Source organism: Oncorhynchus clarkii, chromosome 18, assembly GCF_045791955.1.
Source record: "Oncorhynchus clarkii lewisi isolate Uvic-CL-2024 chromosome 18, UVic_Ocla_1.0, whole genome shotgun sequence".
In the NCBI taxonomy this organism is placed as follows: domain Eukaryota; kingdom Metazoa; phylum Chordata; class Actinopteri; order Salmoniformes; family Salmonidae; genus Oncorhynchus; species Oncorhynchus clarkii.
The window spans coordinates 13,676,814-13,701,297 of record NC_092164.1 but is presented as its reverse complement, the minus strand read 5'-3'; the positions used below and the strand labels follow the sequence as shown (position 1 = coordinate 13,701,297).

General features: G+C 47.9%; 1 protein-coding gene across 7 annotated transcripts in view; it reads right to left on the bottom strand.

Annotated features, from left to right (window-relative positions):
* Positions 1-24,484, bottom strand: part of LOC139373016 (tensin-1-like) — a 164,039-nt gene that overhangs the window by 106,711 nt on the left and 32,844 nt on the right. For all 7 annotated transcript variants that reach the window (XM_071112980.1, XM_071112981.1, XM_071112982.1 and 4 more), the window contains exons 2-3: positions 10,888-11,002; positions 8,867-8,904 (exon numbers count right to left, since the gene is read on the bottom strand). In XM_071112980.1, coding sequence (XP_070969081.1) covers positions 8,867-8,904; positions 10,888-11,002 — 153 coding nt within the window. The remainder of the gene's footprint in view (positions 1-8,866; positions 8,905-10,887; positions 11,003-24,484) is intronic.

The window sequence follows — 24,484 nt, the reverse complement described above, 5'->3', positions numbered from 1 at the left end:
CTATCTCCTGTATATCTCTGCCATACAGTCTGTCTGCTAGTCCAATCTATCTCCTGTATATCTCTGTCATACAGTCTGTCTGCTAGTCCAATCTATCTCCTGTATATCTCTGTCATACCGTCTGTCTGCTAGTCCAATCTATCTCCTGTATATCTCTATCATACAGTCTGTCTGCTAGTCCAATCTATCTCCTGTATATCTCTGTCATACAGTCTGTCTGCTAGACCAAACTATCTCCTGTATATCTCTGCCATACAGTCTGCTAGTCCAATCTATCTCCTGTATATCTCTGCCATACAGTCTGTCTGCTAGTCCAATCTATCTCCTGTATATCTCTGTCATACAGTCTGTCTGCTAGTCCAATCTATCTCCTGTATATCTCTGTCATACAGTCTGTCTGCTAGTCCAATCTATCTCCTGTATATCTCTGTCATACCATCTGTCTGCTAGTCCAATCTATCTCCTGTATATCTCTGTCATACAGTCTATCTGCTAGTCCAATCTATCTCCTGTATATCTCTGTCATACCGTCTATCTGCTAGTCCAATCTATCTCCTGTATATCTCTGTCATACCGTCTGTCTGCTAGTCCAATCTATCTCCTGTATATCTCTGTCATACCGGCTGTCTGCTAGTCCAATCTATCTCCTGTATCTTTCTCTCTTGCTTTCTTTCTCTCTCACTCTATCTCACTCCCCTCTTTCCTTCTCTCTCTACCATCTGTCTGCTAATGCAATCTATCTCCTGTATATCTATGCCAGTGAAGGCTGTTGCCATGGTGACACTGTGATGGCCCTTTGAAGTGGAGTGTTTGTGCCTGGGAAACAGAGTGGCTTCTGTAGAGGCATGGAGTGTGTCCTCATCTCTCCTCTCTCTCTCTCTGTCTCGCTTTTTTTGCTATCTATCTTTCTCTCTCACTTTCTTTCTCACTCTCTCTCTCTCCCCTCTTTTCCTGTCTCTCGCTTTCTTGCTCACTCTCACTATCTCCCTTCCATCTCTCTTTCTCTCCACCGCTATCTCTCATTCTACCTGACAACCCACCGCTTCACTCTCCTTCCCTCTCCAGTCAGTTTTAAAGGCCTTGGTCAAAAATGTCCATTAATGGGCCTCCCGGGTGGCGCAGTGGTTAAGGGCGCTGTACTGCAGCACCAGCTGTGGCATCAGAGACTCTGGGTCCGCGCCCAGGCCCTGTCGTAACCGGCCACGACTGGGAGGTCCGTGGGGCGACGCACAATTGGCCTAGCGTCGTCCGGGTTAGGGAGGGCTTGGCCGGTAGGGATGTCCTTGTCGGGCGCAGTGCGCGCTAACCAAGGTTGCCAGGTGCACAGTGTTTTCTTCCGACACATTGGTGCAGCTGGCTTCCGGGTTGGATGCACACTGTGTTAAGAAGCAGTGCGGCTTGGTTGGGTTGTGTATCGGAGGACGCATGATTTTCAACCTCCGTCTCTCCCGAGCCTGTGTAGCGATGAGACAAGATAGTAGCTACTAAAAAACAATTGGATACCACAAAATTGGGGAAAAAATAAAATAAATTAAATAAAAAATACAAATGTCCATTAATTACAATTCACATAATAATTCACATGTATTCTTTTCCTTGCAGGCTCAAATTAAGATCCTTCATGTGTATATTGTCAGACATTCTCAGACACAAACCGACAGAACAAAACAAGCCATTGACAAAGTCATTAAAGATTCCCTACATTTCATGACTGCCCATTGAAGTGTTGTTTCTCTAAATTCTGCCTCTAATAAATCCATTTCTCCCTCCTCGATAGCCAATTATCTGCTCCGAGCTCATCTTAATGTTATGGTTAGGCAAGCAGCAGATCAGTAATCCCGAGATGGATTTGTGGCCAACTAAAGATGAAACGCTACCGCCTGACTCATCTTGTGGGGATTATTTCCAACTGCTGTTTTCTTGGAGTGATAGAAGAACCTGTTTCTAAAAGGAGAGGCAGCGAGCGTGTGTGACTTTACAGTGGAATCTAATTCTAGATGCAGCAGAGTTGGTGTTTTGGTCTGGATAGAATCGTTCAGGCAATGTTCTGCAAAACTGAGAAGTCAACAAGTTATGCAGGTTTCAAGTGAACAGAAGGCAATCAGCAGTGTCCTAAACTTGTTATGAATCAAGTGCCATGTTGAGTATTTGTAGTGTTTTTGCCACTGTTTTTTTAACATCTCTGTATTTTAGTTGCTGTCAGAATGGATCCCTAGAGTGGCACTCGGAGAAACTAGAATCCCTTCGAGGGTTCTTAGAACTCATAACAATAGTGGAGTCGACTTCACAATTCCAAAACATCACCCTGCTCCATCTCTCACACTAACACAATGTGAAGGCCCAGTAACAGTCACAGTCACACACCCGGCCCGGGTCGGTCGGTTAGGTGGTCCACCCATGGACCACGGCCACAAGTCATTTCCTCCACGTCTCGTTATAAACCCCTGGACTGCATCCAACAACTGTCAGCATTGACGACTAGAGGAAGTTTACAGACCTGATTACTGGAACACTGGGTTCTTTTCAGGCAGCAATGGTCTGCCAGTGTCTGATACGTAAACAGCTAGCGGTAACCGGTAATGAGCGCTAGCCTGTATACTGTGTCACTACTGTGTAGCCTGTGTAGTGGAAAGCAACAGCTCCATTTTCACAACATTTCCCAAGCTAAAAATAACTGGAAAACACAGGATGTGTGTGTCAATGAGATCAACTGTTTTACTACGATAATATCTCAAAGCATATCATCAAGACTGAGCACAAAAACAGCATGTTTTGAGAGTAAGACTGTGGAGTGCGTTTGGGGTGAGTGGAGACGACAGCTTCAGGGTCTGGTTGGAAAGCGAGCCAGAGACATGGCCAAAACCTACCCCCCCTCTTTCTCTTTTCTCTCTTCTCTCCCTCCTCCCCCTTTCCCTCCCTTAACCCTCAACGCCAAACCAATTCTGGCGACTCCAACCCAAGATCCCACAGCACGACAGCAGCATTCCAGAAAGCTTTTCTGTGACAGGACAGTAATAGAGTAGTGAGGGAACGGCAGAGGGAATGGGGTTCAGAAGCAGCAGCAGCAGAGACAGCTGGAAATTCATTCTGAGACGTGGGAAACCCACTAGGTTTCAGTATAGCTGAGGGCACACTGTCTATCACTCTGTCCATCACACTGTCCATCACACTGTCCATCACTCTGTCCATCACACTGTCCATCACACTGTTCATCACTCTGTCCATCACTCTGTCCATCACACTGTCCATCACATTGACCATCACACTGTCCATCACTCTGTCCATCACACTGACCATCACACTGTCCATCACTCTGTCCATCACACTGTCCATCACACTGTCCATCACTCTGTCCATCACACTGTCCATCACACTGTCCATCACTCTGTCCATCACACTGTCCATCACACTGACCATCACACTGTCCATCACTCTGTCCATCACACTGTCCATCACACTGTCCATCACTCTGTCCATCACACTGTTCATCACACTGTTCATCACACTGTCCATCACACTGTCCATCACTCTGTCCATCACACTGTTCATCACACTGTTCATCACACTGTTCATCACACTGTCCATCACACTGTTCATCACACTGTCCATCACTCTGTCCATCACACTGTCCATCACACTGTTCATCACACTGTCCATCACACTGTCCATCACACTGTCCATCAAACCTATTGTTGACTGGTCATGACTCATACAACCACAATACTATCCATACTAGGATACTACGTAACATGCATGGCCAATACACTACTTCCTGTTACGTTAGTGTAGAGGTTTGGCTAGTGTTTTAGTAGCTCAGGGATAGGTTTGTAGGACATACAGTCCAGCTGTGTTTGGGTGGACATAACATGATAGGTCACGCCGTACAGAAGACACATAGTTGGCACTTTCCCCTCTCTCTGCTTTGGAGCAGAGTCTCCCATTCCCAAATGATGGGGTCAGGGCCCACTGGTAGTCTGAAACCATGTTCTCTTAGCTATGTGGTTCCCAACATGTTTTGCTTACTATTGCACCCCCCTAGTACCCCTGTGGACAGGCCAAGACCCCCAGAGGTTCTAGTACCCCTGTGGACAGGCCAAGACCCCCAGAGGTTCTAGTACCCCTGTGGACAGGCCAAGACCCCCAGAGGTCCTAGTACCCCTGTGGACAGACCAAGACCCCCAGAGGTTCTAGTACCCCTGTGGACAGGCCAAGACCCCCAGAGGTCCTAGTACCCCTGTGAACAGGCCAAGACCCCCAGAGGTTCTAGTACCCCTGTGGACAGGCCAAGACCCCCAGAGGTCCTAGTTGGTTGGGAACCACTGTCTTAACTCATAGCTTAGGAATGGGTTGCGGTTTGAAACATGTTTTTTGAATTTGTTGGTGGGTCACATGAGAAATCACAGGGCTTAAAGTTGTGGGCCACAAAGCCAACCTAGGAGAGAGGCCCCAAGACGTAACCGCCTTTTTGGGGCCGTGCACAGCTACTGTCTCCAAGCTTTTCAGCTTCATCTCCAGCTCTGTCAAACCCCCGGACCACAACATAACACAATCCAGACCAACCACCTACACATCGACAACCACAGCAAACACCGAAGGGTCACTACAGTTCCTCTGTCTATAGCAGCAGAACAACACAGCCCTCACCCCCAAAACATGAACGGGCAGGAACGAGTCACTACGACCGAAACCAGAGCGCCTTTGCGGTTTCAACAACATAGATCAATGGATAGACAGTCGGTTGGTTTGTGTTTAAAGGCAAAGGAAAACATATTAATCCAAGTTATAACTATGCAGGGATAGCATGACGATTAGCCCCTGTCTGCCTGTCAGCACTGTAGCTAGAGGGTATCTACTGGGTTATGTCTGTGGAATGTTCAGATGTTGTGTTCTGGTACATCTCTCTTAAACTGAGGGACATGCAGCAGCTCTTCATTGCTTTTCTATTTCCGTTCGAAGTTAGAGGAATGTTGCAGAGATGTTACAGCAATGTTGTGAAATGAGAGCGAGGTAACGTTGTTGTGAAATGAGGAGAGAATGTAAATGAAAGCCGTAGTCTCGGGACACTGTGTGTATACATCAAGATAGAAGAAATGCTGAAGATTAGCATAAGCACTCCCCAAGTCTTCCTGATCACAGAAAGCCTCGTATGACATGTTTACAGTACAAGGTCAACACCGAGTCAGCTAAAGAAAGCATGGCCATCGGCCTTAGTCCACAGTCATGTTTGCATTAAGGCTATTTGCTTCTCCGTGGTTTATGGTCTGAGACGATGAGCGCGCCAACACAACATTGTGTTTCATTTATTTTCATCTAGCGGTCATTTCAGCGGATTAAGCTAACATAAATGTTTTGCCTTAGCTAAGCCAACACAGGGATAAGGGCAGTAACTGAATTAAAGGGATAAAGTCTGTCCAAGGGACTGTAATTGTTGATGAAATCCACCGTGCTCAAACACTCAGTTCTTTCCAAGATCTATGATTAGAATCTGTTTGGCTCCGGTTAGTTAGCTAAAGGACTCTACTGATTTCAGCATCTCTCTTTTAAACAGTCTATCTCCTTCTTTTTCTCTCTCCATTTGTCTTTCTCCCTCTTCTTCTCTCCTCATTCTCACCCTTGTTTCTCTCTCTTCTTCTCTCCTTCTCACTCTCACCCTTGTTTCTCTCTCTTCTGCTCTCTCTCTCTCTCTCTCTCTCTCTCTCTCTCTCTTCTTCTCTCCTTCTCACTCTCACCCTTGTTTCTCTCTCTTCTGCTCTCTCTCTCTATCTTCTTCTCTCCTTCTCACTCTCACCCTTGTTTCTCTCTCTTCTGCTCTCGCTCTCTCTCTCTCTCTCTTCTTCTCTCCTTCTCACTCTCACCCTTGTTTCTCTCTCTTCTGCTCTCTCTCTCTCTTCTTCTCTCCTTCTCACTCTCACCCTTGTTTCTCTGTCTTCTGCTCTGTCTCTCTCTCTTCTTCTCTCCTTCTCACTCTCACCCTTGTTTCTCTCTCTTCTGCTCTCTCTCTCTCTTCTTCTCTCCTTCTTGTTTCTCTCTCTTCTGCTCTCTCTCTCTCTCTCTCTCTCTCTCTCTCTCTCTCTCTCTCTCTCTATTTCTCTCTTTTGCTCTCTCTCTCGCTCTCTCTCTATTTCTCTCTTTCTTTCTTTCTCTCTCTCTCTCTCTCTCTATTTCTCTCTTTCTCTCTCTTTTGCGCTCTCTCTATATATATTTCTCTCTTTTTCTCTCTCTATCTCTCTCTCTCCCTCTCTCCCTCTCTCTCTCCCACACGGTTTCTCTCTCTCACGTTCTCTCTCTTTCCTCTTAATGTGATATAGTATGGCTATTTTCTTCAGGGACAAAGTCATCTCAGAGATCCAATGTTACCCATTAACCTAACATTACCAGCCAGCCAACCTTCGCCTGTGAGTCTCTCACTGCAGCCTCTACAGGATACATATTTCAGTTCGACAAGCAAGCAACTTGCTGTAAAGATAACGACCATGCAGAGCACTGGTCTAAGCTCAGTTTTAAATTGTCCCTTCTAATTGTTAAGGTTATGATCATGAGGACGGTACGCTGATCCCAGATCTGTGTCTTCAAAGTGTTCTCCTATGGGGACAGCCGAAGACACCTTATTGATTCTAGATATCGGCTGTTTTTCTAAGAGTGTATGCAGAGGTCCTACACAGGGATCATTAGTCCCAACCTGTAATTAGGACTATGAACACATTGTGAGTTTGTCTTCACAAACAAACCCTTGAATTACTCCGTAGAACATACCATAAGGACATGAATGATTCCAGGTTTCACTGACTGTTGTCCTTTTCTCTTTGACTCAATGCCTCATTGATCTCATTTTCTTCAGGATGTTTGGGGAATACAAAACTCTGGTTTCTGTAGTAACCCTTCGATAAATAAACAGACTGGTTCATTTGTGGTATAGTTTCTGAAGGGAGATTTGGACGAGGGAGGGGGGATTGAACAGTGGCGACCCAATCACTCCCTGGTGACCTACCCCCATAGGGGTGGGAACCCTTGCGTGTGTCGCAACCTCTCGTTAACAGGAGGTAAGGAGGGACGGAGGTGAGGGGGAGGGAGGACAGGGGGGTACGGAGGTGAGGGGAGGGAGGACAGGGGGGTACGGAGGTGAGGGGGAGGGAGGACAGGGGGGTACGAAGGTGAGGGAGAGAGAGGACAGGGGGTACGGAGGTGAGGGGGAGGGAGGACAGGGGGGTACAGATGTGAGGGGGAGGGAGGACAGGGGGGTACAGAGGTGAGGGGGAGGGAAGACAGGGGGGTACGGAGGTGAGGGGGAGGGAAGACAGGGGGGTACAGAAGTGATGTGAAGGGGGAGGGAAGACAGGGGGGTACGGAGGTGAGGTGAGGGGGAGGGGGAGGGAAGACAGGGGGTACGGAGGTGAGGTGAGGGGGAGGGAGGACGGGGGGGTACGGAAGTGAGGTGAGGGGAGGGGGAGGGAGGACGGGGGGGTACGGAGGTGAGGTGATTGGGAGGGAGGACAGGGGGGTACGGAGGTGAGGGGGAGGGAAGACAGGGGGGTACGGAGGTGAGGGGGAGGGAAGACAGGGGTGTACGGAGGTGAGGGGGAGGGAGGACAGGGGTGTACGGAGGTGAGGGGGAGGGAGGACAGGGGGTACGGAGGTGAGGGGGAGGGAGGACAGGGGGGTACGGAGGTGAGGGGGAGGGAAGACAGGGGTGTACGGAGGTGAGGGGGAGGGAGGACAGGGGGGTACGGAGGTGAGGGGGAGGGAGGACAGGGGGGTACGGAGGTGAGGTGAGGGGGAGGGAGGACAGGGGGGTACGGAGGTGGCATTAGATGGTCCAACAAGCCTGGTACTCTCATCCACTCAAACCACCACTATCACTAAGAGTGCAAGAAAAGAGGAGAGAAAGAGACAGAGGTCCCCTTCAGTTACCACCTCCGTAGTTACACATCTGAAAACCAAAATAACCTAGCGCTCCGACGATTTCCTCCTCCGCCCGTTCCCTTCTCTTTCTCTTTCTCTCTCTCCTTCCCTCTCTCCATCTGTTCTTCCTCTTCCATGGCATCATCACTTGTTTTCAGGAGGATGGGGGCAAGGGCCGGGGCTGGGTTTGCGTGTGTGTGTTTGTGTGCATGTGTGTTTGTATGTGTGTGTGAGTGAGTGAGTGAATGTGCGTGCATGTACGAGTGAGTGTGTATCTGTGTGCGTGCGTGTACGAGTGAGTGTGTATCTGTGTGCGTGCGTGTACGAGTGAGTGTGTATCTGTGTGCGTGCGTGTACGAGTGAGTGTGTATCTGTGTGCGTGCGTGTACGAGTGAGTGTGTGTCTGTGTGCGTGCGTGTACGAGTGAGTGTGTATCTGTGTGCGTGCGTGTACGAGTGAGTGTGTATCTGTGTGCGTGCGTGTACGAGTGAGTGTGTATCTGTGTGCGTGCGTGTACGAGTGAGTGTGTATCTGTGTGCGTGCGTGTACGAGTGAGTGTGTATCTGTGTGCGTGCGTGTACGAGTGAGTGTGTATCTGTGTGCGTGCGTGTACGAGTGAGTGTGTATCTGTGTGCGTGCGTGTACGAGTGAGTGTGTATCTGTGTGCGTGCGTGTACGATTGAGTGTGTATCTGTGTGCGTGCGTGTACGAGTGAGTGTGTATCTGTGTGCGTGCGTGTACGAGTGAGTGTGTATCTGTGTGCGTGCGTGTGTCCATGTGTGCTACAAAACAGGAGCTGCCAGGGTGAAACAGGCACAGCTGCCTCTCTGAGAGGACTACTGTCTCCTAACAAACACAACATTTCCTTTTTGGTTCCATTTGTTTGTCTCTGCCAAAATACCACCCCTCTGACTCTCCTCTGGAGCCCAAGAATATTAAAACAGAAAGGATTCCATGGCTTCCTTACCTTCACCTCACACTTCTTATGGATGCCCAGCTTGCACACTGAAAGACAGCAGAAAACACAGAGTTAGTTTAAGGTCACATGTTGTACCAGATACTATTCTATTCTCTCTGACCTGAGGACTTGGCTTTTTCTCAGACGCTTCTCTTGGAACATTTCTTAATAACCAAACACACGCACACGCACGCACGCAAGCACGCAAGCACGCACGCAAGCACGCACGCACGCACACACACACACACACACACACACACACACACACACACACACACACACACACACACACACACACACACACAAATAGATATAAACACTCCTGTGAGGCTGCATTAGCCTCAGATGACTGCCATATTGGGTGGGAAAAGGCCAGCTCTTTACCATGTTAGGAGAGCAGGGATTTGATAGGAGAGATGGAGTTAAGAGGAGCTACAGGGGTCAGAACTGGCAACCTTCCCTGGGCTGTTAAACACCTCTGTGCTGCCCCCATGTGGCAGGATACAGTCAACATCACAGTCCCACTATTCTGCCTATAAACTGCTTATAAACATTTTGTTAGGTGCAACAATGTCATACACATGTTGGTTGTTGTTTAAGATTGTAGGTCATTATATTTACTTGATACATACTTGATGGTTAGTGTATGTGCGTAAGGCTGCAAGCACGCGTGTGTGTCCTCTCTGAGCAGTGTGTGTGGGCAGGGGGTGACAGAGGCCATGTTGTGAAGTGATGTGGCCATGTGATGACCTTTGACCCCACACACCTGCTTCCTACCACCAGCTCAAGTGATCCCAGGGTGGAGTGTGTGTGTGTGTGTGTGTGTGTGTGTTCCCCAGGTACTCATCACCAAGTCAGGATATAGTAATCTACTGCTGACAAGGCTATAATGAAATCCTAAGGACTGCATTGCACATTGAGCCTGGCAGTGTAAAGCAAACATACAGGCTTATTATAGGAATATTAAACACACAGACTATTTACGGCCAACAGATGGCGCTAGTCATATTGAGACGCTGGGCAGAAATGCTTTGCTATATTGCAGCAGTATATTTAATGGGGGTTTGACTGTTAATCTAGTTCTATTGTATATGCAGAAAACGTAAACATTCATCCTTACTTGTCTCGTGTGTGTATGTATGTGTACGTGCGAGTGCATGTGTGCGCATGTCTCTCTGTCTCTGGCCACACGCCACCCTGCGTCAGTGGAGGATGGCTCCCATTGTGAGGGGCCATAGCAACACTTCCTGGCAACCACAGACGGCGACAGGAAGAGGCTGCAGAATGCTCCGAGGATCATGTGACTAGCCTTTTGTTTGGAAACACTGGCAGCTCTGACAGCTTAGAAAGATCCAAAGGATGTTACCAGCAAAGATCATAATATACAATATTTGTCACAGCATAATATCCTAATTTCTCTCTTTCGCTCTCTCTCATTCTCTCTCTCTCATCCCCTCTCCCCCTCTCCCCCTCTCTACACCAACCAATCTCTCCCTTTTTCTTTCTCCCTCTCTTATCTGGGCTAATGCAGCAGCAGCAGCAGGGTAATTTTAACAGCAAAGCCTCTGCCAAAGCCCTCAAACTGAGCCCAGACCAGACTCCCCCCCCGACTGCTTCTGGGCTTACTGGACGGAGGTTTGTCAACTGCTCTCTGTGTGAAGAGGTAGCTTTTCATAACAGAGAGAGAGAGAAACAGAAAGGGGGAGGATAGAGAGAGCGAGAGGGAGAGAGAGAAGGAGGGGATAGAGGGAGAGAGAGGGAAAGAGATAAGGAGGGAGGATAGAGGGAGAGAGAGGGAGAGGGAGAGAGAGAAGGACGGGAGGATAGAGGAAGAGAGAGGGAAAGAGAGAAGGAGAGAGGATAGAGGGAGAGAGAAATTGAGAAAAAGAGAAACGGATAGAGGTATGGGGGGGAGCCCCAATGGCTTGTGGTCAAAAACATGGCAGAGAGAGGGAGAGAGAGACAGAAGCTGTCCATTGTGCTGAATCGTGTCCCTGTGAAAATGACAACTTTCCCATCCATCCACTCACCTTTACAGATGAGCCCATCCTTGGTGATGGCCTGCTGACATACATCACAGCTCTTGACTTTCTTGAAGGGCTTAAGCTTGAAATTGTGTGTGTGGACACTCTCCAACTCCTCAGGCTGAGGGGAGATAGAGAGAGGAAGAGGTTAGGGAGGAGAAGACCTGGATAAGATCAACAATTCATATTATGAAATTAGCAAGTGAATGGTGCCTCTATCGACAGCCTTCAGCGTTTCTGTAATGAATATAATCAATACACAGGCTTGTGTGTTTAAGGAAACAAAAGAGGAGATGGCGGTTGCTACTGGTTGGACACACACGCTACACACAACACACACACGCTACACACAACATGACCCGCACAAACACAAACACACACGTAGCGTGTGAAGCAGTGTGTGGGAGTGTCATAGTTAGTAGTAGAAGCAGTAGCAGCCCAGCCCATTCTCCAGCACAGGATGTTTCCTCTTTGAAGTTGTCTTATTAAATGATTAATTCATGAGGAAGAGAGGAGGAACAGGCCTCACAGCAGCCACAGGGCCCAGAATCTCTAGAAACCAACCGTGTGTGTGTGTGTGTTTGTGTACGTGCGTGTATCCATGCGTGTGTGTGTGTGTGTACCTGTTTGTGTGTGTGTGTGTGTGTGTGTGTGTGTGTGTGTGTGTGTGTGTGTGTGTGTGTGTGTGTGTGTGTACGTGCGTGCATCCATGCGTGTGTGTGTGTGTGTACCTGTTTGTGTGTGTGTGTGTGTGTGTGTCTATGTGTGTATCTGGTTGTGTGTGTGTTTGTATCTGTTTGTGTGTGTGTGTGTGTGTGTGTGTGTGTGTGTGTGTGTGTGGTGGGGGGGGTGTACTGTAAATAGATGAGCAGGCATCCTTGCCTCAGTGCAGCCTGAGGAGAGATAAGCTCTAGAAACGCTACAACAAAACTCTGTTTAGCCTCCAAACGACTGAGCGGGAAATGGCTGCTTTACCCCCAATGACACAACACAGAATACGATACAAGAGAATGCAGTCCGGAAACTACTGGGTTGGGTCTGGTTTAGGTCTGTGACGATACTTTTTCGGGATATTTTTTCTATTGGCCAAAAATGAAAACACGAAGCAGAACAAACTCTTTGGTCATTTTAAAACCTGCTGTATGGAAATCATTGTGCGCTATCGCTAGGAAAATAAATATGACTCATGATGACAATATGATATTTGTTTCCAACATCAGCGCTGATTTTCTAAAGAAGTTAAATCCGCTTCGTGTTTTGTGTCCTTGCCCCACTCACACACACACACACACAAACACACACACACACACACACACACACACACACACACACACACACACACACACACACACACACACACACACACACACACACACACACACACACACACACACACACACACACACACACACAGGTATCGTCCCGGCCCTAGCCTGGTTCTGATGAAAGACATAATAGCCTCACCGCCTGTGAGCTTTGAGTCTGGAGTAGCAGCCCCCCCCCCCCCCCTCTCTCTGTCTCTCTCCATGTGCCACAACCAATTTGTCTCTGAGCTTTTATAAAAGTGTGTTTCTCAGCGTTTTGCTCCTCTATCTCCCTACATCTTAATGGCTTTTGTCACCCAGTGACACGCCTGCTAAGCTCCAGAGGGGGATGACGACTGACCTTGACTGCCGAGAGAGGAACGCTAACAGCTAGCTAGCTGCTACAAAGCTAAAAGCTAGCCACTGAAAGCATAGGGCCGCAGAGAGGGAAGCTAACAGCTAGCTAGCTGCTACAAAGCTAAAAGCTAGCCACTGAAAGCATAGGGCCGCAGAGAGGGAAGCTAACGGCTAGCTAGGTGCTGCAAAGCTAACAGCTAGCCGCTAAGGGTGTGAATTATTGCTTAATTGTAATGCTAATAGACCAAGGTATTGGCTGAGACTAACTCTGGCAGTGACCATTGGCACTGCAGAACTTTGAGTCACATTAACACATAACCACAGTGACTCAAGCTAATGACATGGAACCCGACGAAACACACACAAACGCACTCGCGCACAGACACGCATGCACACACACACAAATACACACACACACACACACACACACACACACACACACACACACACACTGCCACTCCAACAAACAGACCTTTCTTCCCCAGATCTGTTGATGGAGTGGACTCGGTCTTGTGTTATTGTAATGCTGTTACACCTATCCAGACTAACAGTACACCAGTCCCCCTTTTCAGCCACGCAGTCTCCCACTGCTCCACCAGCAGTAACCGAAAGGTCGCTGGTTTGAATCCCTGAGCCGCCAAGGTGGAAACATCTGCTGTTTTACCTTTAACCCCCAACAACAACTGCTCCCTCGGTAACGACGACGTGGATGTTGATTAAGGCAGCCCCCTGCACCTCTCGGATTCAGAGGAGTTGGGTTAAATGCGGAAGACAAATTTCAGTTGAACGCATTCAGTTGACTAGGTGTCCCCCTTTCCCAGACAGACCTCTTCAGCCATGCAGTCTCCCCCTGCTCCATCCAGCTGAGGGTGGAGGTTTTATAGAAACGTGCAGGATTGGGTGGGTGGTGAGGACAAAGTTTGCTAAAGTGGATAGACCAGGTTTATTGTCTGTTCCTAAGACTACCTGGTCACCTTGGAGCTGAGTTCAGTTTATGTCTGTCAGGCTGTCTGAAACCATGTTTTGCTTGGTAAGTTGACCGGTGGGCTTTTCTGTCTATAACTATTTTGAGGACAACATTTTAAAAGTAGACCTCTCCCTACTTTCCTTGTTCAGTACTTTTTGCAGATTTGACCCACCAGGGTAGGAGAACAAGGCTAGAAGGGAGGCAAAGCAACCTGTTCTGGAATGAAACTCTGTCCAACCGCACATCTGGGGCTGTCTAGGATACTGGCAGCTGTCTGGGATACTAGCAGCTGCTCGCTGGCCATTAAGTCTTTAACAGCCGTGGATCACCTCAGTGTGACTTTAAAGCCCTTATGTTAAAAAGGACCTGGCTGAAAACCGCTGGCTCCACCAATCACACACAACCAGCTGTGTCACAGCCAGGTGCCATGGCTACCTTGCTGCCACGGCAACTAGGGTCGCCGCGTCCCGTCAAGCCCTGAGATGATGGATGGGCCCACTACATCAAACGCACATATAAACACACACAGGTACAAACACACGCAGTGACACACACACACAGGTACGAGCACACACACACTTCTACTGGCACACACATCAAGCGTCTTCATGACAGGAGTCCAAATGAGGGCTTGTACTGCTGCCAGAGAGCATCTGTGAGTTGTACCTTCAGAGAGAGAGGGGGGAGGGAGAAAGGGATGTGAAAAAGAGAGAGAGAGAGAGACAGGAGGGATGAGAAAATGGCCTGGCAGTAACCCTCTAGGCCTCTGACAGTTGGCAGCACCTGGTTCATGAGAAGAGAAGATAGAGAAGAGAAAGGAGAGAAGAGAAATAGGAGTGAAGAGAGAGAGGAACGAGAAGAGAAAGAGGAGAGAGGAGAGAGATGAACGAGAAGAGAAAGAGGAGAGAGGAAAGATAGGAATGAGAAGAGAAAGAGGAGAGAGGAGAGAATGGAACGAGAAGAGAAAGAGGAGAGAGGAGAAAGAGGAACAAGAAGAGAAAGAGGAGAGAGGAGAGAGAGGAACGAGAAGAGAAAGAGGAGAGAGGATAGAGAGGAGAGAGGAACGAGAGGAGAGAGAGGAGAGAAGAGGAGGGAGGGGAGAGAAGTGAGAGAGGAGAGAGAGGAGAGAGAGGAGAGAGATGAGAGAGAGAGAGGAGAGAGAGAAAGAGAGAGAGAGATGAGAGAGAGATGAGAGAGAGGAGAGAGGAGAGAGGAGAGAGATGAGAAAGAGAGGAGAGAGACGAGAGAGAGGAAAGAGAGGAGAGAGGTGAGAGATAGGAGAGAGATAAGAGAGAGAGAGGAGAGAGGAGAGAGATGAGAGAGGAAAGAGAGGAGAGAGATAGAGGAGAGAGGGGAGAGAGAGGCAGAGAGGAGGGAGATGAGAGAGAGAGGAATGAGAGGGACAAGATGAGAAAGTGAAGAGAGGAGAGAGAGGAGAGAGAGGGACAATATGAGAGAGAGAAGAGAGGAGAGAGAGGAGAGAGATGAGAGAGAGGAGAGAGAGGGACAAGATGAGAGAGAGAAGAGAGAGGAGAGAGATGAGAGAGAGAGTGGAGAGAGATGAGAGAGAGGAGAGAGAGAAGAGAGGAGAGAGAGGAGAGATGAAATAGAGGAGAGAGGAAATAGAGGAGAGAGAGAAGAGAGGAGAGAGAGGAGAGAGAGGAGAGATGAAATAGAGGAGAGAGGAAATAGAGGAGAGAGAGAAGAGAGGAGAGAGAGGAGAGAGATGAGAGAGAGGAGAGTGGAGAGAGATGAGAGAGAGGAGAGAGAGAAGAGAGGAGAGAGGAGAGTGGAGAGAGATGAGAGAGATGAGAGAGAGGAGATAGAGAAGAGAAGAGAAGAGAAGAGAGAGGAAATAGAGGAGAGAGAGATGAGAGAGAGGAGAGAGCGATAAGAGTGGAGAGAGATGAGAGAGAGGAGATAGAGAAGAGAGGAGAGAGGAGAGTGGAGAGAGATGAGAGAGAGGAGATAGAGAAGAGAAGAGAAGAGAAGAGAGAGGAAATAGAGGAGAGAGAGAAGAGAGAGAGGAGAGAGAGATGAGAGGAGAGAGAGGAAAGAGTCACGCTAAATGTACAGTAGACACACTAGGCCCATCAAGACACGGACACTGTAGTGTTCAACTCTGGAGAGAGTACACTGATCTCTCTGCCACATACGTACTCTAGCAGTATCAAAACAAGTATCACATTGATGGCCGTCAATGTAAATAACACCACACAGCATAACACAACACAACATAAAACAACACAACACAACGTAACATAATATAACACAACACAACATATCACAATGCTAACAGCGTTTATGAAGTGTAATAGATGCATGTCCCTGGTGGTATTGATGACCTAGTCTCTGTGGATGGATGTCACAACATAGTCCCCACATCACAGCAGAGGAGCTGACATTCTCTTATACTGCCAGGGACAGAGAGAGAGAGAGAGACACCCATATTTATGCTTATTTATTTTATTTTTTCCTTTACCATTTGTACATTGTTACAACACTGTATATATATGTAATATGACATTTGTCATGTCTTTATTGTTTTGAAACTTCTGTATGTGTAATGTTTACTGTTAATTTTTATTGTTTATTTCACTTTATATATTCACTTTATATATTATCTACCTCACTTGCTTTGGCAATGTTAACAAATGTTTCCCATGCCAATAAAGCCCTTGAATTGAATTGAATTGAGAGAGAGAGAGAGAGAGAGAGAGAGAGAGAGAGAGAGAGAGAGAGAGAGCGAGAGGGAGAGAGAGAAAGAGTGAGAGAGAGAGAGAGAGAGAGAGAGAGAGAGAGAGAGAGAGGAGAGAGAGAGAGAGAGGTAGAGAGAGAGAGAGAGAGAGAGAGAGAGAGAGTGTATGAGTGTGTGTATGAGTGTGTGTGTTTGCTTAGACAGCAGGTCCAGTAAATCACAACCCATGTTCTTCTTCCCCAGTTGCACTTAGCTAATGAAAAGTATCACTGCGGTACTGCGACCGTGACCCCACTTAGAGCCAGAATGGAGGAGAGGAGGGAGCGAGCCATTCTGAAAGGCACTGCTCTGTCCTTCTCCACTGGGAGAGGAGGAACAGGCATGGGGCCAGCACGCACGCACACACACTCACACACACACATACACACACACTAATGTCAGTGTCAGCTATTAGCCAGGCCTACATGCCAGAAAAAGAAGACAGAAAAAGAAGACAGGCCTCTTTAGTTCATCACAAACATACTGCTGTCTAAGCGAACACACACACAAGCAAGTACACACACAGGCACGGAGGCACATATATATATATATACACACACACACACACACACATACACACACACACACATATGCAAACACGTATACACGCAGACAGATAAATGCACACACTGTGGTTGAAATCGTAAAGGTGTTAACAGTTCATAAAACACATTGAGACCACAGAAAGCCTCCCTCAGCCCTGTTTATGGAGTAACAGTCTCTAATGGCCTATCACTGGGAAGCATTCAGTAAACCTAAAGAGAGAGAAGAGGTCCTTCTAAAGACACATGCCAGCTCCAGTATGGGTGAGGGTCAGAGGGGGACACAGGGGTGAGGTTTGGGGGGAGTATGGCTGAGGGTCAGAGGGGGACACAGGGGTGAGGTTTGGGGGGAGTATGGGTGAGGGTCAGAGGGGGATACAGGGGTGAGGTTTGGGGAGAGTATGGGTGTGGGTCAGAGGGGGACACAGGGGTGAGGTTTGGGGGGAGTATGGGTGAGGGTCAGAGGGGGACACAGGGGTGAGGTTTGGGGGGAGTATGGGTGAGGGTCAGAGGGGGATACAGGGGTGAGGTTTGGGGAGAGTATGGGTGTGGGTCAGAGAGGGACACAGGGGTGACTTTTAGGAGTATGGGTGTGGGTCAGAGGGGGACACAGGGGTGAGGTTTGGGTAGAGTATGGGTGTGGGTCAGAGGGGGATATAGGGGTGAGGGTTGGGGGGAGTATGGGTGAGGGTCATAGGTGGACACAGGGGTGAGGTTTGGGGGGAGTATGGGTGAGGGTCATAGGGGGACACAGGGGTGAGGTTTGGGGGGGATAGTAGAACTATAAAGGGAAGAAGATGGTTAAAGTTTGGGAGAGGAAGAAAGGCAGTCAGTCCAGGGGACCACACTCTATTTCCTCTCTTCCCGGGGATAGGAATGCAACCCTTCTCTCTCCCTCTCTCTCTCTCTCTCTCTCTCTCTCTCTCTCTCCCTCCCTCTCTCTCTCTCTCTCTCTCTCTCTCTCTCCTCTCTCCCTCTCTCCTTCTCTCTCCCTCTCTCTCTCTCTCTCTCTCTCTCTCTCTCTCCCTTTCTCCCTCTCTCCTTCTCTCTCTCTCTCTCTCTCTCTCTTTCTCCTCTCTCTCTCTCTCTCTCTCCCTCCTTCCCTCTCTCCTTCTCTCTCTCTCTCTCTCTCTCTCTCTCTCCCTCCCTCTCTCCCTCTCTCCTTCTCTCTCCCTCTCTCCTTCTCTCTCTCTCTCTCTCTCCCTCCCTCTCTCCCTCTCTCTCTCTCTCTCTCTCTCTCTCTCTCTCTCTCTCTCTCTCTCTCTCTCTCTCTCTCTCTCTCTCTCTCTCTCTCTCTCTCTCTCTCTCTCTCTCTCTCTCTCTCTCTCTCTCTCTCTCTCTCTCTCCCTCTCCCTCCCTCCACATGAGAAGCACCATTGGTGCTGCCTATCTTGGCCAGGGTGCTCTTGAAAAAGAGATTTTAATCTCAATGAGCCCTTCCTGGTTAAATAAAGGTTAAATAATAAATAAATAAAGATGTCTAAATCGGGCTTCTCTACAGCCTCTGCATGATGAATCAACGCTCAGGGTGGGGACAGACAGCCCATCTCAGTATGGAGCGCAATTCACAATGCATGTAGACCTACTGCATCATCTCATCATGGGAACTGTTTTTCTAGTGACAGGAACACCTACACATGCTGCAGCAGAGCCTATGCTACAGTAATATAAGGACTGAATGGGAACCTACACATGCTGCAGCAGAGCCTATGCTACAGTAATATAAGGACTGAATGGGAACCTACACATGCTGCAGCAGAGCCTATGCTACAGTAATATAAGGACTGAATGGGAACCTACACATGCTGCAGCAGAGCCTATGCTACAGTAATATAAGGTCTGAATGGGAACCTACACATGCTGCAGCAGAGCCTATGCTACAGTAATATAAGGTCTGAATGGGTGTCTAATTTACCCACCTCCATCGGACTTTCGGGGTCACCTTGTTTTTTCATTGTAAAGATATATTTTTTTCATTGGAGCAGCTTTAAAACAGCCTGTCACTCGAATGTCGTTGCTTTAAATCAGCGCTCTGTCTTTCTCTCTCTCTCTGCATCAACTTGAACATTCAAATTGCATCCAAAATAGATCATCCTGTTCTAGATTGATATATATTGATGTCCCAGCCTACCTCTTTCAAGTAATACATTCAATGCAGTATCAGCCTTATATTTAGCTCATTAATGAGGGGTTATGCGTAATAAGCTTCTAACATATAGTCTCTGTCTCTTGCACAACAAGCAAGCACCTGTGCTCCGCTGGCCTCTCCTTAAAACACCACTTGAGAGTCCCATGCAGGAAAAGCTACACCAGAACAGCTCGCTGGACATCATTTTTTTAGCATTTTTTTACACCAACAGACTAATCGAAGAGGGACGCAAGCTCTTTTTTTGCTGAATGTTAAATACAGCAGCCAATAGAACTCATGGGTAGTTTGAAAGAAGAGCGAATCGTTCAATCTTGGTGAAGAGAAGGGAAAGACCTAAAGTGATTTATTCTCGGGATGGAACATTTGTAAAATGCGTTTTAGGCTCAATGCTAACCCATTACGAGTCCTATCTACAGTACAGTACACTTAGAAAAAAGGCTTCAGAAATGCTTATTTGGCTGTTCCTATAGGATAACCATTTTTGGTTACAGGTAGAACGCTTTGTGTTCCATTTAGAACCCTCTGTGGAAAGGGTTCTACATGGAACTCAAAAGGGTTCTTCTACCTGGAGCCAAAATAGTTCTACCTGGAACCAAAAAGGGTTCTTCAAAGGGTTCTCCTATGGGGACAGCCGAATAATGCTTTTAGGTTCTAGATAGATTATTGTTTGTATGGTACAGTTAAGGTTGTAAAAATCCAGTAAATTCCCGGTTTTCCAGAAAACCTGGTTGAAAGATTACCGCGGAATCAGGAGGGAATAAGCAGAAAACCTGGTTGAAAGATTACCGCGGAATCAGGAGGGAATAAGCAGAAAACCTGGTTGAAAGATTACCGCGGAATCAGGAGGGAATAAGCAGAAAACCTGGTTGAAAGATTACCGCGGAATCAGGAGGGAATAAGCAGAAAACCTGGTTGAAAGATTACCGCGGAATCAGGAGGGAATAAGCAGAAAACCTGGTTGAAAGATTACCGCGGAATCAGGAGGGAATAAGCCGAAAACCTGGTTGAAAGATTACCGCGAAATCAGGAGGGAATAAGCAGAAAACCTGGTTGAAAGATTACCGCGGAATCAGGAGGGAATAAGCAGAAAACCTGGTTGAAAGATTAGCGCGGAATCAGGAGGGAATAAGCAGAAAACCTGGTTGAAAGATTACCGCGGAATCAGGAGGGAATAAGCAGAAAACCTGGTTGAAAGATTACCGCGGAATCAGGAGGGAATAAGCAGAAAACCTGGTTGAAAGATTACCGCGGAATCAGGAGGGAATAAGCAGAAAACCTGGTTGAAAGATTACCGCGGAATCAGGAGGGAATAAGCAGAAAATCCAGGAATCCTCCAAACAGGATTTTTGGAAAATGTGGGCATTATGGGAAAGTTACAGGATTTTTGGAAAATGTGGGCATTATGGGAAAGTTACAGGATTTTGGCAACCCTAGATATATTCCACCCCTGGGTGAAATTAATTTAGCTCAGGGGAACAATCATTTTCAACAGTAAACACCGTTGAAAATTGAATCTGCATCAACTGATTCCCTGAAGGTATAGCACATTAATTGAAGAACTAGCAACAATCAAAGCTGCCACACTTTGCAATTGCTTAACCCAGATTCTGGAACTTTATTAAAAGACATTAACAAGGAATTTGATTGGGGGGGAGTAGCGGAAATTGAGGGAGAATGGCAGAAGGGGAGAATGGCAGAAGGGGAGAATGGCAGAAGGGGAGAATGGCAAAAGGGGAGAATGGCAGAAGGGGAGAATGACAGAAGGGGGAATGACAGAAGGGGAGAATGACAGAAGGGGATGAATGACAGAAGGGGATGAAGGGCAGAAGGGGAGAATGGTAGAAGGGGAGAATGGCAGAAGGGGATGAATGGCAGAAGGGGAGAATGGCAGAAGGGGAGAATGGCAGAAGGGGAGAATGGCAGAAGGGGAGAATGGCAGAAGGGGGTGAATGGCAAAAGGGGAGAGTGACAGAAGGGGAGAATGTCAGAAGGGGATGAATGGCAGAAGGGGAGAATGGCAGAAGGGGGTGAATGGCAGAAGGGGAGAATGACAGAAGGGGATGAATGGCAGAAGGGGAGAATGACAGAAGGGGATGAATGGCAGAAGGGGAGAATGACAGAAGGGGAGAATGGCAGAAGGGGAGAATGGCAGATGGGGATGAATGGCAGAAGGGGAGAATGACAGAAGGGGAGAATGGCAGAAGGGGAGAATGGCAGATGGGGATGAATGGCAGAAGGGGAGAATGACAGAAGGGGAGAATGGCAGAAGGGGAGAATGGCAGAAGGGGATGAATGGCAGAAGGGGAGAATGACAGAAGGGGATGAATGGCAGAAGGGGAGAATGGCAGAAGGGGAGAATGGCAGAAGGGGAGAATGACAGAAGGGGAGAATGACAGAAGGGGATGAATGGCAGAAGGGGAGAATGGCAGAAGGGGAGAATGACAGAAGTGGGACTTGCACCAGCAACCTTGTGAACTACCGTCTGAGCCATAAAAGTCCAGAATTTATGACAGAAGCTGGAGTATGACCATATACAGAGAGGTTACAATCTGTGTCCCAGGCGTGATTTCAAACAGAGTTCCTTCAATGTGGCAAAGACCACAGCACAACACCTGCTTTCAATTTCCAGCAAATTGGAATTCTGTTAGGAACAATGGACGCCTTTGTGAGCCAAAGTGTGATTGTGTGTGTATATGTGTGTATGTGTGTGTGTGTATATGCGTGCGTGTGTGTGCGTGCGTGTGTTACATGTGTTTATACTGATGTGATCAATGCATGGTCTTCTCAACCAGCCGGGTTGCCAGCGAATAAAGTGAGGAGGATGATGAAGATGTGTGTATGTGCATAAACACGTGTATATTCATATGTACAGTATACATTCATGCATGTGTGTGCACTCTAGAGGACTGGCAATGCAGAGCAGAGTAGGCACGTTGCCAGGTTGGGCCGGTATCATGAGCTAGCATCAGACACTGTCAGCAGACAAAGACAGATAATTAACAAGAGAGGAGCAGGAGGAGGGGGGATGTGATCAATGGTGGTGACACACACACACACACACACACACACACACACACACACACACACACACACACACACACACACACACACATGCACACATGCACACATGCACACACACACACACACACATACACACACACACACACACACAACAGACACACACCATGTACACACACACACAACATACACACTCACACGCACCAAGTACACACACAAACACAACATACACACACACAGACACATACTTGCAATACACACACACACACACACACACACACACACACACATGCACAGAGAAAACAATGGACAGAGAAAACTGCAAAACTGTAGTGATTATTATCATTAGCCTGCATCTAAGCTTCTTATGATGCCATGCAGTCAATGATAATCAATGATAGTCAATGATGTTGTGGAGCAACGGCCAACACAACAAGATGAAACTGTAGATATACTGTACTGTACTGGCATGCATGGCGGAATGACAGAACATGTTTGTGTACACACACAACATGAACACACACCCACACCAAGCCCCCCGGCCCACTCCCACCCCCACCTTGGTGTCTAAAGCAGCAATCCCATTATGAGGACTAGAGCTATGGCTTTGAAAAACTGATTGTTACCAGGCCTGGCTTGGTGACTCTCCTGCTGTTGTCTCCTCTAGTCCACCACACCCTCCGTTATGGTCTCTCTCTCCTCTCCCCCACCTCTACCAAACCCTCGCCTGCTGTTCTCTCCTCTAGTCCACCACACCCTCTGTTATGGTCTCTCTCTCTCCTCTCCTCCACCTCTACCAAACCCTCGCCTGCTGTTCTCTCCTCTAGTCCACCACACCCTCCGTTATGGTCTCTCTCCTCTCCTCCACCTCTACCAAACCCTCGCCTGCTGTTCTCTCCTCTAGTCCACCACACCCTCCATTATGGGCTCTCTCTGTATATATAGTCTAGTGAGTGTGTATATGGTTTGTATATATAGTCTAGTGAGTGTGCATTAGGTCAGTGCAAGATAGAGTCCGTGCAGATAAACTCAAAGATCATTTGTAAAAATCAAAATAACTTCACAGATCTTCATTGTAAAGGGTTTAAACACTGTTTCCCATACTTGTTCAATGAACCATAAACAATTCATGAACATGCACCTGTGGAACGGTCGTTAAGACACTAACAGCTTACAGGCAATTAAGGTCACAGTTACGAAAACTTAGGACACTAAAGTGGCCTTTCTACTGACTCTGAAAAACACCAAAAGAAAGATGCCCAGGGTTCCTGCTCATCTGCGTGAACGTGCCTTAGGCATGCTGCAAGGAGGCATGAGGACTGCAGACATGGCCAAGGGAAATAAATTGCAATGTCCGCACAGTGAGACGCCTAAGACAGCGCTACAGGGAGACAGGACGGACAGCTGATCGTTTTCGCAGTGGCAGACCACGTGTAACAACACCTGCACAGGATCGGTACATCAGAACATCACACCTGCGGGACAGGTACAGGATTGCATCAACAACTGCCCGTTACACCAGGAACGCACAATCCCTCCATTAATGCTCAGACTGTCCGAATAGGCTGAGAGAGGCTGGACTGAGGGCTTGTAGGCCTGTTGTAAGGCAGGTCCTCACCAGACATCACCGGCAACAACGTCTCCTATGGGCACAAACCTACCGTTGCTGGACCAGACAGGACTGGCAGAAAGTGCTCTTCACTGACGAGTCACGGTTTTGTCTCACCAGGAGTAATGGTCGGATTCATGTTTATCATCGAAGGAAAGAGCGTTACACCGAGGCCTGTATTCTGGAGCGGGATCGAGGTGGAGGGTCTGTCATGGTCTGGGGTGGTGTGTCACAGCATCATCGGACTGCACTTGTTGTCATTGCAGGCAATCTCAACGCTGTGCATTACTGGGGAGACATCCTCCTCCCTCATGTGGTACCCTTCCTGCAGGCTCATCCTGACATGACCCTCCAGCATGACAATGCCACCAGCCATACTGCTCGTTCTGTGCGTGATTTCCTGCAAGACAGGAATGTCAGTGTTCTGCCATGGCCAGCGAAGAGCCCGGATCTCAATCCCATTGAGCACATCTGGGACCTGTTGGATCGGAGGGTGAGGGCTAGGGCCATGGTGGAAGAGTGGGTTAACATCTCAAGGCAAGAACTGGCAAATCTGGTGCAGTCCATGAGGACGAGATGCACTGCAGTACTTAATGCAGCTGGTGGCCACACCAGATACTGAGTGTTACTTTTGATTTTGAACCCCCCTTTGTTCAGGGACACATTATTCCATTTATGTTAGTCACATGTCTGTGGAACTTGTTCAGTTTATGTCTCAGTTGTTGAATCTTGTTATGTTCATACAGATATTTACACATGTTAAGTTTGCTGAAAATAAACGCAGTTGGCAGTGAGAGGACGTTTCTTTTTTTGCTGTTTAGTTTGAGTACTATTAATTAACTATTTAGCAGTCTTGCTATTTAGCAGTCTTATGGCTTGGGGTAGAAGCTGCATCGGAGTCTGTTGGTCCAAGAGCCGAT